The 18,321-nt window shown below is 49.2% G+C and overlaps 1 protein-coding gene across 14 annotated transcripts in view; it reads right to left on the reverse strand.

Annotated features, from left to right (window-relative positions):
• Positions 1-18,321, reverse strand: part of CACNA1A (calcium voltage-gated channel subunit alpha1 A) — a 293,690-nt gene that overhangs the window by 51,010 nt on the left and 224,359 nt on the right. For all 14 annotated transcript variants that reach the window (XM_019664149.1, XM_019664142.1, XM_019664141.1 and 11 more), the window contains 5 exons: positions 11,437-11,900; positions 9,588-9,726; positions 7,938-8,067; positions 3,639-3,698; positions 2,726-2,832 (listed from right to left, as the gene is read on the reverse strand). In XM_019664149.1, coding sequence (XP_019519694.1) covers positions 2,726-2,832; positions 3,639-3,698; positions 7,938-8,067; positions 9,588-9,726; positions 11,437-11,900 — 900 coding nt within the window. The remainder of the gene's footprint in view (positions 1-2,725; positions 2,833-3,638; positions 3,699-7,937; positions 8,068-9,587; positions 9,727-11,436; positions 11,901-18,321) is intronic.

The following is an 18,321-nucleotide window of genomic DNA, read 5'->3' on the forward strand; positions in this document are numbered from 1 at the left end:
AAAAATTCGAAATAGGGATTTTTCAAGGTCACGGGCTGGCTGGCTTTATGCCTGTAGCAACTTCATGAAAGCAGTTTAAAAGGTTGACTCTACAAGTATGTTGCCAAATTTCCGTGAGGGGTAGGCTCCTTTTGAATGCCTCTGTATTAAGTTTATATTTAAAAAGGAAACCCAAAATTAAAAAAAAAATCTGTTTCCTGTAGCAGATTGTTTTGCTAACACAAAGAATAATTCTGCGGATTGATTTTTGGTGGAAAAATTATTTTGTTTTTTTAGATTAGGTTTGCTTAAAGTGGAACCTAATTATGGCTCTAGGGAGCCCAGAAACAGCATATTGCAAACTACAGCCCATCATGGCAAAAGCTGTACGGCTGAAAGGCTTGTTCCCATGTCTTTAGAAGGCCACCCCTTCCCCAAATTGTGAGGTCAAATTGGGGGATGGAGGTGGGACGGGGAGGCAATGGGGCCCCCACCTCAGAGCTGCAGCATGTCAGCCTCAACAGAGGTCTGGGAGGAAGCGCCAAGGGTGAGTTGATCAGACACCACTTCTATGGTGCCACATCCAGTGGTGGCCATGGAGGGCAAAACCCACCACCCAGGACACAGCTGGTAATGCAGGGTTGTGTGTGGACAGAGGGATGTGACTGACAGGGTCCCACACACCTACCACCAACTTGGGAGCTGCTGGGCAGACATCATCCTGGAGGGTTTGAGGAGTATGGGAGGGGTGCCTGCCTGAGCTGGTCCCCCCTTGTCATGGAGACCACCCCTGGTCAGAACAAAAAGAGATCTGGGTCCCCTGATGGCAGAGCATATGACGAAGTGTCTGCCTTCTGCAGGTCACAATTAATTTAGGAAGATGGTCAGACTCACATCACCCAAGATATGGGCTAGGGTTGGGGGAGGGAGAGAGAGGGAGAGGGAGAGAGAGGGAGAGGGAGAGAGAGAAAGAGAGGGAACGAGAGAAAAAAGGGGAAAGAGAGAGAAGGAGGAAAAGAGAAACAGAAGCAAGGGAGGGAGGGGGATCTGAGATTCACTCCAGGCTGAGGGCAGTAAAATGTTTTGGCTCTTCAGAATTTAAAAGTTCTCAGGGCCTCGCAAGGTGCCTATCTGACACCTTGTAGGAGCCGTTCAAATAGCTGATGGTGGTGGTGGTGGGGGAGTGTATTTCATTACATTCTCACATATACTATGTATTATCTTTAAAAATGCTTTTTTGAAGAAACTGGTGCTAACTTGATGGGAAACAACTTGTATCTGGTTTGTATTTTACATTTCTCCAAATTCCAATGAGGTTTGATTCCCCCCCCCTCATTTTTATTAGTTGCCAGCATTCTATGATATTTATGTTTAAACCCTTTGCCCATTTATCTATTGAGGGTCAGTGTTTCTTATTGATTTGTAATTGCTTTTTATATACAAAGGCCATTGAGTCCTTATTTGTGGCAATCGCCCTCTTTGCTGTGCATTTTACTTTATATTATTATCATTTTACCTTCAGAACATCTTCATGATAATCCAACCTCATTGGAATTTTTGATTTAAAAAAAAAGTAATCTCTTCCATTGCTCTAATACTCAAATAAATACTCAACTACTTAAAAAAGAGGGAGGGAGGGAAGAAAGGAGGGGAAGGGGGGTGAGGAAGAAAGAGAAAGAAAAGGAGAGAGTAGAGAAAGAAACAGAGCAGATAGAAAGAGGAGGAGAAAGTAGCAGATAAAGAAAAAAGGGAGTGGGGAAGTCTGGCCAGAGTCAGAAACATAATCAGCCTCCTGACCCTCATGATACACCTCTGCCAGTTCAGAGGCATCCACAAACTGTGGAGATTTCTTGCTCTTGGAACACAACTTGACCTTATTTAATTCTCAGGGGAGAATCTGAGGCTTTAGTCCTTAAATTGGAAATGAGCCATCACTCTGAACCTCACGACAAACCAATCCCTCATTGTTTGGTCAGGGGGCCATTCAAGGATGACCTGCAGATCTGCTGAGAAGGGAGGCAGGAGGCAGGGGCACAGATGAAGCCCCTGACTTCCTATTATGGGGGTCGGGTGGTCAGAAGCCCTCAGAGACGCTTTTCTGGTAATGAGCCACTGTGATGGATACAGACAGGGTCCCCAAGAAGTTAGATTAAGGGCTGATTAGGTCTTTTCAGCTTGATTCAAATGCCTATAACTTGACAAAGGTCCTGTAAAGTTAGCTACCAGTGCCCTAAGAGCTAACGGCTGCTCAGCCCTTGGGTGTCACCTGGGAGTTGCCTGATGATGCCATGTGTCCTAGGATTACAGGAGAAGCGAAAGACATACAAGGGGAGTCACCAATTCTACGACTACGGGGTCTTCAGGCACAGGGTGGGGGGTCTGAATTCTCATGCACATTCGTTTCCTGATTGTCTTTTTAGGGACTCCCCGAAGAGACAGTGGTTTGGGCAGAGTTTATAGAGCAGAAGGAAGATGAGATGTCCCGGTGGGGCTAGTCTACAGAAAGCAGTGGAGTGAGGGGTTGTGACGTGGCTGTGTGGGGAAGCAGAAGGTGGGGTCCCTTCTCCTTCTTCCTCCATGGTGGACGGCATGCAAAAGCCAATCGAAGCTCTTCCTGGTGGCATGCGATGCCCCCCGCTGCCCCAGACCTCACGCTCCCCACCTTTACACCCTCAGAACACGTCCCCTGACCCAGGCTGGGGAAGGGGACCAAAGAGGCAAGCGGAGGCCTCGAGAAGAGACTTACGTGAAAGCAAAGGCCACCAGGGCCCCACTGACCACTATGAAGTCAAGAATGTTCCAGAGGTCTCGGAAGTAGGCACCCTGGTGCAGGACGAGCCCCAGGTCAATCATCTACAGGGGCAGAAAAGACGGTGCTCAGATTCCTTGTGCCCTGGGGAGCAGCCCCCACCCCTGTAGCCTCTGGGGTAAAGGCAACAGGAAGGGGCATGGTTGCTAATGGGACCGCCTCGTCCTGCAGGGATGGGAGAGTGGCCAGAGGACCCGAGGGGAGGAGGGAGGAGCCCCCATACAACGAGAGGTGGCCCCTCTCCATTTCATGACTTGCTGGTTCTTAGGCCCAAACCTTGGGGTCCCCCCTGACTCATCTTATACCTCACGTTGGATCCACTAGAGATCCTTCTTGGTTCTGCCTTCCAAACATTCCAAGCATCTGCCCACTTCTTGCCACCTTCTCTGCCATCACCCTGGTTTCGCCCCATCATCACCTGCCTGGGCCAGTGCAATCAGCTCCCTCCTTTGCTCTGAACCCTCCATGGCTCACATCCACCCTGCCCTCTCCCCCCAAGTCTGTCCTTCAGGCAGAGACCAGAGAGCACCTGTGAGCACCTGAGTCTAGTCATGACCCTCCTCTGCTTAGAACCCTCCATGGCTCCCACCTCACCTGGAGTAAGAGCCGAGGTCCTCCTCGTGGCTGTCAAAGCCCTGCATGACCTGCCTCTCACCCTCACCGTCACCTCCCTGCTCTCATCTCTCTGCCCTGGTTTTCCCCACTCTCCTTGCTCAGTCCTTCCTATCATACTGGCCCTCTCGCTGCTCTTCAAATCAAACACACCAAGCGTTTCTAATCCCTGGGGAAGCCTCCTGCACCAGGGTGCAATTCTTGAGTGTGCAGAATCCCATGAAGCCCTGGCACTCACCTTGATAACCATCTCAAAGGTAAAGACGCCTGTAAAAACGTAGTCAAAATATCGCAGCACCTGCAGGGGATAAAAGCAAGGGGGCAGTGGGTCACTGGCTTGCTCCGGTAAGACCCCTGTGAACCTAGCGATGGTCCTCTGGGGTGTGCGGCTACCAGCAAAGTCCCCAAGGAGGGAACACCGCTGCCAAGCATGGTTGGGCAGGGCGTGTACTGCACAAGGGTCCCTCCCACCCTTAGTGTAGATTTTTTTTTTTTTTTTAGCGGAGCCATCCTGCTACCTGTTGGCAGCTCAGCGGCTGCTCAGCTCAGGCTGGACTCGAACTGCTGTTGCTCAGAGCTCAAACTCTTGAGCGAGCTCTNNNNGAGCCATCCTGCTACCTATTGGCAGCTTAGCGGCTGCTCAGCTCAGGCTGGACTCGAACTGCTGTTGCTCAGAGCTCAAACTCTTGAGCGAGCTCTTAACCAACTGAGCCACTCGGCCGGCCCCAAGATTTGTAGGTTGTGAATAAAACTATCCAGCAGATGGCAGCAAAGTCCTAACAAAATTACTATCAGGCTGGTTTGCTTACCAACGGGATGGGAGCCTTTTTCATTTGCCCAGGCTGGGTGGTTTCTGCCTGGACGAACAATACCCTGCAGCCTGGCTCTTTTCCAGGCCACACCATAACATGTCTGTGATGTGACACTGGTGTGAAGATGTGATTGTGCTGGCACAGTGGCAATAGCAGGGGGCAACTCCATCAGATTTGTGTTGAAGGAAGGCCGGACAATTACTGAGCACTGCCACCAGAGGGCGCCTATGAACACCTGAATCAGGTCAGGACCCTTTTCTGCTCAGAGCCCACTGTGGCTCCCACCTCACTCCAGGTAGACACCAAAGTCTTCCCCAAGGCCCTGCAGGGTCTGCCTGGTCACCGCCCTGCCTTCACCTCCTCCCACTCTCCCCCTCACTCACTCTGTTCCTGCCACTCTGGATGTCCTCACCTCAGGGCCTTTGTACAGGCTGCTCCCTCTGCCTGGAATGCTCTTCCCCCATGTCCCACCTGATTCTCTCCTCCTTTTTGGCTTGGTTCAAATATCACTTTCTCAGTGAAGCCTTCCCTGACCACCTGTTTAAAATGCCACTTCCTGGCACTTGCTGTCTTCCTTATCTTGTCTCCTCCCTGTCCCCCTTCCCACTTATCACGTCCTGACAAACCTCTTGTTACAGTTATTAACAATCTCAAATGTCACCCGCATGTCTACCCCTAGAGGACTGTGATGTTTGCCTGTCCCTGTGGCATCTCCAGTTAATAATACAGGGCCAGGCATACAGTAGGTGCTCAAGACGTGCTTGCTGAATGAATAGCTGGAGCTGTACTGGGTCCTGCAGGAGCTGGCCTCTGTGATTCGTGTGGTCACAACTCACATTCCTGTTATGTGTAGTATTTGAAATGCAATCAGGGACCAGTGTGGCCAGAGGCTGACTTCCTGGAGTGGGGTGGCGGAAGCAAGGGGCTGGAAGGAGCTGGCTAGGCAGAGGAGACGGTGGAGGGACAGCATTTCAGTTGCACTGAGCGAAGGGCACAGTTTGGCCAAAGGCTCTGGGAAGGCAGGGACCATCTAATACCCTGTCAATCCTTCATATTTAGCTCCATGCCTGGTATATAGTAGTTGCTTATTAAATAACTACTAAATAAAGCAATGCATGGAAGGGGGGGAAAGAAGGACGAAAAGGAGTGGAGGAAGGGCAGGCCAGGTGGTCAGGTGAATCAAATTCTGGAGAGCGGACGAAGTTGAGCTAGAGGAAATAAAAAGTCCAATAAATAAGATTCAACCAAATCTAATATTTAGACCCTTTTGACCTGGACATATGGCAATTTTCTGTGGCTCGGTCTAATCCAAAAAGGTTCTCGGTCTCGTTTATCCCAGGGAAGTGCAAGTTAAAGACCCCATGAAATTCCACTCCACGCCCCCCAGGTCAGCCAAATGAAAGAGCTGCCGGCACCAAGTGTTGACAAAACTGTGGATCAGGGCAACCCCCATACACTGCCAGCGCGACTGCCACAGCATCATCCGGTAAACTTCTCATGAGTCCAACCAATACAAATTCTGTGACCAAAAAACTCTGTTTCTGGTTTTATACCCTGGAAAAAGTCATGCCCAGGTGCCTCAGGGACATGTTGGGGGTGTGGGGGTGTGGTGATGGTGTTTTAAAGTGGAGACACTCCAAATGCTCATCAACAGGGAGATCAATAAACGAATCATGCCACACGGCGGAATATCAAACAGCAATGAGAAAGCCTCACTGCCGTTACCCACAACCATACATGTTCATTTCATAGCGGACATAATGCTGGGTGTCAGAAGTGAGGCACAGAACGAGTCCATCTGTTTAGTGTTAGAAATGGGTAAATACAAATTCTAGTGCTTAAGGATGCGCGTGCAGGTGGGGGATATCAGAGAAGCTAAGAAATGCTCCTTCCAGAAGCAGGGTCGTGGTTACCTCTAGGGTAGGGTGTTTCAAGCTCAGCACTGCTGATCTTAAGGGTTGGGTCATGTGCTACGGGGGGCTGCCCTGGGCACTGTAGGGCAGTGAGCAGCGACCCAGGCCTCTACCTTCTAGATGCCAAGAGCACCCTCGACCCCACCCCAAGTCATGACAATCAAACATGTCTCCAGATGTTGTCCCTGGTTTTGAACCTCCCTCCAGAGGGAAGAAGACGGGGAACTGAGGAGGCATCAGGGGTTAGGGGCAGTTTTGTTCCACTTCCTGCCCCGGCTGGTAGTTACATGGGTGTATGTACTTTAAAATCCTTGATAAATGGATCATATGTGTCCTAGACACTTTTCTGAGGCCTGTTCTAGTTCAGCTAGTAGAAAGAACTCGGGGAAGGGCACCTGGGCATCAGCTGGCAGTACAGGGCCACCGTGTTCTTATCAAGGGGAGGAGGGCTTTGAGGTGAGAAGTTTCAACTGCGAGGCGGAGCAGAGCTGATGCTTTGCAGAATGCCGCAAGGGGGCTGGTCGGAGCCCTCCCTAGGTTCCTGCAGCCTCGGGAGCTGCAGGGCACCCCCTGAGCCCTCCAAGCCCGTCCCCTCCTTGCCGGACACAGGGCCTGCTCCGAGAGTGGGCGGGGGCGTTGCTGAGCCCGCTTGGAAGGTAGCTCTCCCAGGGCCTGGGTCTCTGCGGCCTCTAGGGGAACAGGGCAGCTGGAGATAACTGAGTGCAGCCTCAGCCCTGCCCTAGAGCTAGTTTCCTCCAGGAGCCCTGTTCTAATTATTTCCTGCGCTTTTGCTCCCAAGCACCCCCACCATGCCCCTGCAGTCAAGTCCCCAGGGGGCCTGCCAAGTTTGCTAAGGAAGGGCAAGTGCAAGGTGAGCTGACGACAGGCAGCCTTGATTTATGGGGCGCTCTAGCCTCGCCAGGCTCCTAACCTACTTAGCAAGGGCGGCAAGGCTTCATCCCAGTGGAAAATGTACTTTTGGCGCTGGGCAGGCGATAGGGACAGGAACTAGGGAAGGAGGTACCGCTGACAGTCCAGCCTCTGCCATGCCCGTGCCTGTTAGTGCCTCCATTTCCCCTCTCAGCCACTGGCATGCACTCATTCCTGCTTGGCAGGTTTCAAGGGGGGCCAGGCACAGGGCAGGTGCTTAGTAAACAGAGATGGTTCAGGGAAGCAGCCAAATTGGAATTGTGCCGTGTGACCCTGGACCAGTCACTCAACCTTCCTGAGCCTCAGTTTCCCCATGTGTCCAAAGGGGATGCCTGGGAGGGCCTGCATGCCAAATGCCCCAGGATGGTACCTGAAACACAGCAACTGTTCAATTAACAGGGGCTGTTTGCGGGCCTTGGACCCCCCCAAAGGGTGAGCCTTTTAGCTCTCCAAAAAGCTAAAAGTTTAAGCTGTTTCTAAGTCAAAATAATCCTTTCTTTCAAAGCTTCATGTCAAAATGGAAGAGACTGCTTGGTGAGACGTGGTTGCCTAGGGGATTGCCTACGGAACATTCCCTTGCCTGAGTATCTCCCACATTCCATGTAGAGAAAATGCAACTCCACATCCCGTCAGCCTCACTCCCCCCACTAGGGTCTCCAGCAATTTTTAGCCCCAGCCACTCTGGGCCATTGTTTCCCTGCCAGGCGCACAGAGCCACCACCTCCTTAAGGAACAGTCAGCTCTCCAGAGCATCCCCAAAGAACCGGTGTTTCCCCTCCAGACAAGCATCCCTTTCACCTTAGCTATGAGCTTTTGGATGGAGGAGAAAGTAGCCTGAGACAGAGGAGCTCGGCTAGGAGGAGGACATTGGGTAGGACTCACGTTGTTCCGTGGTGCGTTGGGCTGCACGGGGTCCTCGGCTGCCAGGGCAATGCTGCTCATGGCGATGACCATGAGGATGCACATCTCAAAGTAGCGCAGGTTCAGGATGTAATGGCACAGGCGGCGAAGGCTGTTGGGAACAGGTGGGTGTGCAGAGGTCCACTCAGACCCTGGGCTCACAAGCCCTTGCCTTCTGTCATCTTCTATTACCTACCACTATCTTAGATTTCTCACTCCCAAAGTCCTAAACCCAACAAACTCTTAAGCTCCTACATCTGGGGGCTCTCTCGGGGCTCTGGAATCCCAAGAAGGGAGAAGGGCCCTCCGTTAGGGAAGATATTTACATGCCCTGATCCCCAGGCGGACTGAAGAAATGCTGTCCTCGATTCTGCAGGCGATGAAAAGGTTTTTCATGCACAAAATGTCCTATGGTCAGAGAAAACTGGGAAACTCTGGGTTAAGTAAATTTATTTTGTATTAAATTAGTCGAGTGACCTTAGGCAAGTTACTTATCCCCTCTGTGCCTCTGTGCTTTCATCTGTGAAATAGCCATAATAATAGGGCAGAACTCACAAGAATGTGGGGATCACAGAGTTAATATATGCCTGGTACATGGTAGAGGCTCCAAAACGTTAGTTACTTAAATTATGAATTATAGGCCTTATCGGAGCCTTTAATATGTGAATGGAATAATACTTAAGTACTTAGTCTTTGAAGTGGAGCTAATAATAATAAATATGTCATAAGGGTATATGAGTGGCAGCAGGAACGAGTGGTTAGGAACAGGAATGCTGGAGCCAGTCCGTCTCTGGGCTCCCCCTCTTGCTTGCTGTATGACTTTGGGCAGGTGACTTTGCATCTTTGGGCCTCAGTTTCTTCATTTGTTAAATGGGGATAAGCATAGTACCAATCGCATAAGGTTATTATGAGAATTAAAAAAAAAACACCTGTAAAGCACCCAGAACCATGCCTGACACAGAGAAAGGGCCACATAAGTATCTCTGCAGCAAAACAGATAATGTTAACTAAGTAAAAAAGTCCCCAAGTGGCAGTTTATAAAAAGCAGTTGCCTCCCCAGCTTATCTGATATGATTGTTCTTTGTCAATAAGCATTTTGAGGGAGCAGAATTTTAAGGAATACCCTTTGGAAAAATGTCAAATAACACTGAGCCACCATGACATACATGTGATAAATTTCTCTCCTAAATAATCTATCCTCCTTGAGGATGCCCAAGACAGAGGGCTGTGAAACTCAGAGACCATCTGCCCAGAATCCAAACCCTTGTGGAGCAGAGGTTAGCAGCAAAGCTTAGAGACCAGGGCTGCCATGCATGTATGGTTGTATAGGTTGTGCACTGAACAAGACAGCCATTTCTAAGGGGTGCCTCTCACATCATAGACAGTGTGGATTAGGATATTTATGACAATGATTTTCTAGCTGATGGCAGGAGGGGGTCTTTCCCAACAAAATCAGTACTTTACAACAAATTTTAATCTCATACGACTTAAGGAAAGGGCTTCAGTTTTAAATTTGCTCACAGGTCCCCTATGGACTAAGGTTGGTCTTGGAGGCCACTCTCCCCCATTGCCCTCTCTCTGGGTCTGCTCTCTGGCCTGACTTGCACTGCCCCAGCTGTGGGTCATACTCACGGGTTGGTCGTGGAGAGGATAAACATGGAACTGTAGGGGGGCATGGGCTTGGGGCCGTCTTCCCCAGGGTCGTCTTCCTCCTCCTCCTTCTTCTCTTCCTCCTTTTTTGGCAGTGGGTCTGGGTTGGCGTTTTTGTTCACTGTTGGGACAAGAACCAACACAGGGCTCCCGCCACAATTTCCCCCAAGCCTCTGGGCTCCTGTCTACTCCCTGCGAGCAGGCAGTAAGCAGCTGACACTGATAAAGTGTGTACTATGTGCCAGGTACCATATTATGCAGTTTAAGCCTCACATGACCCTGTGAGGTTAGTACTTTATGATCCCCATTTTATGTATGAGAAAACTGAAGCACAGAGAGGTGAAGTAACTTGCCTAAGGTCACACAGCTAGGATGTGGCAGAGCTGGGATTTGAACCCACGCAGCCTGGCCCCAGAGTGTCTGCTCTCAACCACTCTACAGCCTGAGTCTGGTGGGACCCTCATAGGAGATTAACACAGACTTTCTCCCATTTCATGATGATCTTCATACTGTCACTTGAAGGCAGGCAGGGTGAGTCTCAATAGCCCAACTATATATATATATATATATATATTTTTTTTTTAGCTGAGCCATCCTGCTACCTATTGGCAGCTTAGCGGCTGCTCAGCTCAGGCTGGCATCGAACCGCTGTTGCTCAGAACTCAAACTCTTGAGCAAGCTCTTAACCAACTGAGCCACTCGGCCGGCCCTTAGCCCAACTATATAGATGGAGATACTGAGCTCACCTAACATCAAACTCAGGGTTTCCCCCATTAACTCCCCTCTCCTGACCAGGGCGAGAAGCCATCACCCTCCTGAGCACTGATTCTGCAGCCATGGCTGGCTAGGTGTCCATGGGTAGGCTGAGACTCTGAGCCTCAGTTTTTCAATCTGTAAAATGGGCACAATGACATGCTCCATCTGGTAGTATTGTGGTGAGCATTTTTGGAACAAATGCATGGAAATCGCTTGCATAGAACTGACAGTTAAGGAACTGGGCTACTGTTATCATTTTAGGAAATAAGCTCACTGGGTCATTTCTAAATTCCTAGTTTTTCTCTGATCCTAATCTTAAATGGAAGTTGGGATGAAGCTGAGGATGTGAGAACTACCAGTCCCTCAAGTGCCTAGACCTTCGCTGTCTGACACAGAAATGCAGCTAGTCCCAACGGTGATGTGCTGTACGTGCCAAACACACAGATATCAAAGACAGACTGTGAGAAAAGGAATGCCAAATGATTTTTAAGATACTGTTAAAAATTATCATTTATAATTTTTAAGATATTGATTATATGTTGAAATGGTAACATTTTGGATATAAATAACATTTTGGGTTAAATATAATTATTAAAATTCATTTCACCTATTTCTTTTTTATTTTCCCTCCCTCCCTCTCCCTCCCCCATCCTTTATTTTCTGTCTTTTAATATAGCTACTAGTAAATTAAAAATTACATATGTGGCCTGTCTCACATTTCTTCTGGACAGTGCTGGCTGAAAAAAAAACATCTGACTCCCCCAAATTTCCATCAGAAGAATCTACTGCTCTTCAGATATGGTGGCTTGCTGGTTCCCCTGTGGGAATTTAGGATGCAGGAAATAACTCTAACCCTATTGAGCATGTACCGGCCCGCCACTGTATGCATATTATCTCATCTGATGCTTCCAGGAGCGCTGTGGGGCAGGAACCACATCAATACCCATTTTCCAGAGGAAGAAACTGAGGTCAGAGAGGTGGGGGTCACTGTCCAGGGTCACTCAGCCAAGCCTCCAGGAATTGGGTCCAGGGATACCGGGTACCCACCCACTGACATGTAAGAGTGAGGTCTCACCTTGGACGACGGTGTGGTTGATGGGGGGCGGGCAGGCTGGGGGAATGTCCACTGTGGTGTGGTCAGGTTTCCTGGCAGTCTTAGCTGAGTTGGTCTGGGTGCTGCTGGGGTTGGTGACGATAAGGCTGTTCTCGGGAGTCTTGGGGGGGCCGGGGTTGGACGGGTTCCCCGGGTTGTTGGGCGTCCGGCGGCTGGAGGTGTTCTGGGGATTGGTGGCCGTGGCGGGTGGGGCCAGCATGGGGCCGGGGTTGGTGCTGTTCCCCATCTTGGCTGGGCTCTGGGGCAGGCCGGCATGGCCAAGGCTGTCGTGAGGACTTGCTGATTCTGCGGTGGCCAGTTTGTTGTTCTTCATGTTGTCAATGTCCTCGGCCAGCGGCGGGTCTTGGCGGCCCAGGTCTTGCTGGATTGGCCGGGTGGTCGACAGGTTGGGGCCCGACACAGGGACCCCAGAGCCCTGGTTGTCTCTGAGGAAGGCAGACCAATGAAAAAGAAGCCATAACTGAGAATAACAGAACATTTCTGGAGCCTGCCTAAGATGCCATCATTCAAGGGATATAATTTGGACATAGAGAGGCCATGTCCCAGAGTTCTCCAGAGCTGGGCACTGAGAGAGGCCTGGTAGATTCTTGGTCCCCATGTGAGTGGTAACCGGCCACCCTCCCAGGTTTCAGCGTAGTGCTTGTATTGCTAGGAGGGCTGTTTCCTGAGGGGAGAGAAATCAGGGGGAAGAGAACATTCTGCCAGAGCCTGCATCTACCCAAGCCGAAACTTCCAGACCTGTCTACATGTCCCCCATTAACTCCCAGGCAAGACTGGACACACTATGTTTCCAGGAGTGGCTAAAGCAGACAAGGGGACACCATTTCCTTAGGGGTGGGATTGCGTCATAGCTTTAAATGCCTATACTATGTATGTCCCCTCCCAAAATTCCAGTTAGGGGAACCAGGTAATCTATGCACATAAACGTATTACAAAATAACAATAGAAATAGTAACAGCAGACATTTCAGTAACCCAAACTCCCAGGTGCTGTTCTAAGCACTTGATTTGTAATCACCTCTTCATCCTCAGTCCTAAGAGGGGCAATTACTAGCGCCATTTTACAGATGAGAAAATGGAAGCTCAGAGAGGTTAAGTCTCTTGCCCAAGGCAACACAGTTGGTACACGAGTGAGATCATTTCTCACGGGGATACAAGTGTGGTGGGCACAGCATCTGAGGCAGAGGGAATGGCCAGTGCAAAGGCTCTGTGGGAAGGACAAGCTTGCTGAGTTTTAAGAGGCCAGTGAGGCTGGAGCTGGAGAGTGGGGGAGATGAGGAGGGTGCCCCCATTACTCAAGTAATTAACACCATGCAGATGGACATGAGAAGAAGAGTCAACAGGACTGCTTAGTGCATTCGGAGAGGGAGAGGAAAACTTTAAGGGTTCTCACGAGCTTTTTCTACCTCAGTGCCCACTGGGACATCAGCGCCATGAGGCAAGGGGTTTATTTTTGTCTCTCTTGTTCATAGCTATGATTACAGTGCCCAGAACGAGATCTGGCACATGGCACTTCTTGTCAAATGATGAATGAATGTCCCCATTTCTCAAATGAGGACACTGAGGACCAGAAGTCCCACAGGCGCAGGCCTCCCTTCAATCATGCCTCCTCTCATCTACATACTCATCCCCCAGCTTGGCAGAGACCCTCAGAAGCCGTGGCTCCAGTGTGGGTGGCTGGGGTCTAGAGCCCGTCAGGTGCCTCCCAGGCCTCAGCCCCCGCTCATTGCGTGTCTGTCCCCACTGGCCCCTGCTCTGCCCGCCTACTCACGGATTCAGTGGACCTGGTTCCCCAGCCACCTCCCTGAGGGCTCTGCCCCGAGTGTGATCTGCTTGCCTTCACACGCCCCTTCTGAACCCTTGATCCTCAGATAAGGGGCCTCATCCTCCCCCAATCCCTGGGCATTGGTCCCTGGCAAAGTTTGTTTACCGGAAACAAAGGACATCTGTTGGTTACAAACTTAACGACTCCTCTGTCCAGAGGGCTTTGCAGCCCAAGACTTCTTTCTGGCTCTTCTTAAAGGCAACCCTTGATTCTGCAGCCTGTGCCCTGCACACGTCCTCGTAACAGCTCATACTTATTGAGACCTTGCTGTGTGTTGGGCTTTACACATATCAGCTCATCTAATCCTCATAATAGCTATGAGAAGTGGGTAGTACTATTATTCCCATCTTTTTAAAAAATTATTATTAGTTTCAGGTACTACTATTCCCATTTTACAGATGAGGAAACTGAGGCCCAGATACAGGCAGGGCCTTGCCCAAGGCCACACAGCCAGTTGGTGGCAAAGCCAGCTTGGAGCCCAGACAACATGACTGCAGCGTTCACAGGGCTACCTGACACTGCACCTCTCTTATGAAGCAATTTGAGATCTCCCAGAAGGCTTAGCCCATAGCTGATGGGTGTGGGAATCCTTGGCCCTCACTGTAATGGTCAAGAGTGTGGGCCAACATCTGTGCTATTTCAACTCATTAACTTCTCGAACTATCTTATCAGGCTGGGATCATGGCTTCTCCCATTATACAGACGAGGAAGCTGAGGCCCAGAGAAGCTGAGTCATACTAGAAAATGGTTTTGTCAGGCTATTGTCATCACAGACACTCACTCAAGAGACCAGAAGTGAGCAAAAGTCAGCACTCAGGTTGCACCCGTTCATTGAACGCCTGGGAGATTTGATGCAGTTACAGGAACTGAGGCCCCTGGACAGCACAGGCCTGGTGCCCCAGGCCCAACCCAGAAGCCTAAATCTACCTAATGCTTACACATAAAAAAAGCTAACCTCCCCTGAAAGGTCTCCCACTGGCTAAGCATTTTAACTTGCAAAAGTCCATGGTGTTAGGAAGCAAAGGAGAGATGAGGTAATTTATTTTCAGACTTGTCTCTCTGAGGCCACACAGGAAGACGGGCAGGCCCAGGAGAATTTCTCACTATTCAGTCATGTGAGGAGGTCATGGATCGATACCTCGGAAGGCAGGCTGATCTGGTTTGAGTCTTAGCAATGCCACTTACTAGCTATGTGACTCTGTAGTTTGATTAACCTCTTAGAGCCTCAGGTCCCTCATTTTTAAATCGGGAATAATAGTAGTAGAACCTTCCCTAGAACTTGGAGATGAACATGAAGTCCCTGGTGCTGATTTGCTCTGTAGCCACTGGTGAGCTAGCCTGTTTCGCACCCCTAACAGGGGCACAGGAACCACACCTGTCACCGGCAGGAATAGGAATAAATGTGTGAATGAGGTGAGGGCTAGAGATTTACCTCCAGGCCTCGAAATCCTGTGGAATTTTCCCTCATGGATTTAGAATTTGCTTAGGACCAGTGATCCTTTATTCCTTCCAATTTCTTCCTTTTGGAATAAGAATGTTTATCCTGTGCTTGTCCCAACACTGTGTTTTGGAAGAAGACAACTTGTTTTCTAGTTTCCAGGTTCATAGATGGAGGGGGATTTTGCCACCAAGTGGGTCATACCCAGAGCCTCACCCATTCCCGGCTTAGATGATGCGATTTGGGATTTTCGAGTTGATGCTGTAAATAGGTGAAGACTTTGGGGGATATTGGGATGGGGTGAATGTATTTTGCACATGCGATGGACGTGAATTTTGGGGTGGGGTCAGAAGACGGGCTGTAGTGGGTTGAATGGTGACCCCTCAAAAGATATGTCTACCTGGACCCTGTGACGTGACCTTATTTGGAAAAAGGGTCTTTGCAGATGTCATTAAGTTAGAGATCATGAGATGAGAGAGGCCTGGAATAGGTGAGCCCTAAATCCAATGATAAGTATTCTTAGGAGAGAAGAAAAGGGGAGAAGAAACACACACACACACACACACACACACACACACACACACACACACCTTTGAAGACAGAGGTTGGAGCGATGTGTCTGTCAGCCCAGGAAAACTGACCACCAGGGGTTGTCAGCAGCCCTAGAAACGAATGCTGTGCCTGGGCAGTGAGCGTCGGCTGTAATGGTATGGATTAAATGAAATGAATTTGAATCCATTTTTCCCCCAATGTCTTGCACAGCCTGCAAACGGGTTTCTAATTCTAACCCACTGCTGGTGCTTTCTTAGAAGTTGTCCCTCTGATGAAAATCTGCCTGGGAGTATTCCCTCATTTATATATATATATATATTTAAATAGAGAGCCCTATCGAAAAGCAGGCTGAGTAAAGTTATCCTTTCAAAGAGACTCGGAACCCTTTGGCCACCATCTAGAGAGGTTGGACTTATAAATAACACAGCGGCTGAGACTACGGTGAACGTTTCGATAGAGGGACAGCTGCTCGCCTGGGACCAAGAGCCCCCATTCAGATGGAAAGGGGATCTGCAGGCCTTTGTTTTTGTCTTGTGTTTGCTTCCTCTGTTGGCTCTGTGTGTCACAGAGTTTTAAGAAGCTCAGCTGGAGGAGGCCTCATATCCCTCTTCAGGAGGTTTCATTTGCAAATGTCTCCAAGGAGAACCTAAAAGGGGCAGAAAACTCTGAAGTCAGGTTCCGTCCCTCTTCCCTCTTGGGGATTTGCCATCATCTGCCCTGAATAGGCAGCTGGTTGCATAATGCCCGTCCTGCACTGCCTCCCTCTGCCAAGGGCTGCGGACACCTCGTCTGGGGTAAGCTCAAGCCCCGAGCCCCAGAGGATGGTCCTGCCTCCTTGTGCCCCACTGTCCTGAGGATCTACATGTATTAACTCATTTAGTTTCCACACATTTAATCACCACCACCACTGGAGGTGGTATTAGGATCAGGTCCATTTTCAAGATGAGGAAACTGAGGCCCAGAGAGGCAAAGGCATTTTCCCAGGGTTACCCACCTGGGCAAAGACTGAGCTGGACTCTGGTCCTAGAGATTTTAAGCTACAACACCACTCAGTAAATAAAATGGGGCAACAGACAACTTGGGCTGCATAGAATGGGGGTGCTGGAGACTGAGGCCCAGTGGGTGCTCTAAGAATCAGGGTGTTAAAAGATAAAGCACCCTCTCTCCCCCATGCAGGATAAGTTGTGAAGCTCAAAAGTCTAGTATCTCTCTTCTTGCTCCTCTTGGTGAGTTGGTTGTCACGGTGATGGGAGGAGCAGGTGGAACTAAGATGCAAAGAGCTGAGATGTTCATTCTAGGGATGCGCAGGTCTTGGCAGAGTCCCCCTTGCTCAGGCAGGTCTAGCAGAGTCCCCCACTGCCTGGCTGCTGCGGGGAGTGGTGGACACTGCACTCCAGTGTCAGGGATAACTCCATCTTCACTTTGGTTGCCCTGGGGTGCCACTGAGCTCAGCTGCCTGGTGTCGGGGATCTGAGGCCAGCAACAATTGAGTAATATGAAATAGAATGTGCTTCCACTCACTTTTCACTGGGGTGAGTCAATGAAAGCTTTAGGGGAAGAGGACATTGACAGCTGGAGAAACTGGAGAGGAAGTGATAATGGAGAAATAGGGGAAGACAGAGGGAACACAAAGAAAACAGTCACATATATTATCAATGTTCTGGAGAATGAAAAACAGTGTGTCTGGGAAAAGGCCTAAGGCATGAGAAGAGGAAAAAGGCAGGAGGCAGAGTTCTTAGGTAGGGCCACCGGCTTTACTGTTTTTACTATATTATATTCTTGAATAAAGTTTTATCTTTGCTATTCTTATTTTTCTTAAAGCAGATGAATGGCTCATCTTGGTTTCTTTTTCTCTAAAAGTGCTTGAATCTTCAGGAAGTTTTATTTCCAGTGAGCATTAGAAACTTTTCACCAGCCAAATAAATAATGCCTTTCCTGACCAGGGCGTTTGACACGTCTATTAATAAGGGAGTTAGCAGCACCCTCCTGGTTGAGAATAGAAGCCGACCAGCAGAGCATCTGCGGGTGTAAGTGAGGAGGTACTTTCTTCGTCTGTAGAGGAGAAGGGACAGAGGCCAGTTGTGGGACTCAAGAAAGCTGGGTTAGGGGCGGCCGGTTAGCTCAGGTGGTAAGAGTGCAGGCTCATAACACCAAGGTTGCCAGTGGATTCCCACATGGGCCAGTGAGCTGCGCCCTCCACAACCAGATTGAAGACAACTACTTGACTTGGAGCTGATGGGCCCTGGAAAAAAACACTGTTCCCCAATAAAATTTCTTAAAAAAAAAGAAAGCTGGGTTATCATACGACTGTTAGTAGCTGGTTGTCTAAGAAAGTCTTTTTACCTCTTTGGGCCTCAGTTTCCCCATCTGTAAAAAGGAGTGTGAGTGAACAATCTAAAGGCTACAGATCTAAAGTTGTTTTTAAATGTCTATCAATGAGTCTTAATAATAATAGAAATAGCTAACACTTATTGAGTGCTTACTACTACTACTATTAAAAAGTTAAAATTTATTGAATAATTAATATTAATAATATTCATACTGATAATAGCTAACATTTACTGAACACCTATTATAAGCCAGGCACTACTTAATGCATTTTATATATATTAACTCATTTGAACCTTAGGCCGACCGTAGGAGGTAGAAACCATACTTAGCCCCACTTTACAGGTGAGGAGACAGGGGCCCAGAGAGGGGAGGTGACATACTGCTAGTCACAAAGCCAGGAAGCGATGGGGCAGGAGTGTGACCTTCAGCTCCTGAGTCCTTGCCCTTCACCTGTCACTCTGCCTCCTTCAATAATGGGAGTAGAGATCATGCCATGGATGATAATAATATTATCACTATATTAATAGCAATAGTGGTGTATTTTGTCCTTAATTATGGAGTTGTGTGCTAAATATTTTCCTAAATATTCCACCTAAAATCCTTTCAGAGGCCTCTCATTGCCCCGAGTGGACTCGAGGCCCTGCTGATCGACCCATCACTCTCCCTTCAATTTCTTTGTCTGCCACTCTTTTCCTCATCCT

Source organism: Hipposideros armiger, unplaced genomic scaffold, assembly GCF_001890085.2.
Source record: "Hipposideros armiger isolate ML-2016 unplaced genomic scaffold, ASM189008v1 scaffold_417, whole genome shotgun sequence".
Classification (NCBI taxonomy): Eukaryota; Metazoa; Chordata; class Mammalia; order Chiroptera; family Hipposideridae; genus Hipposideros; species Hipposideros armiger.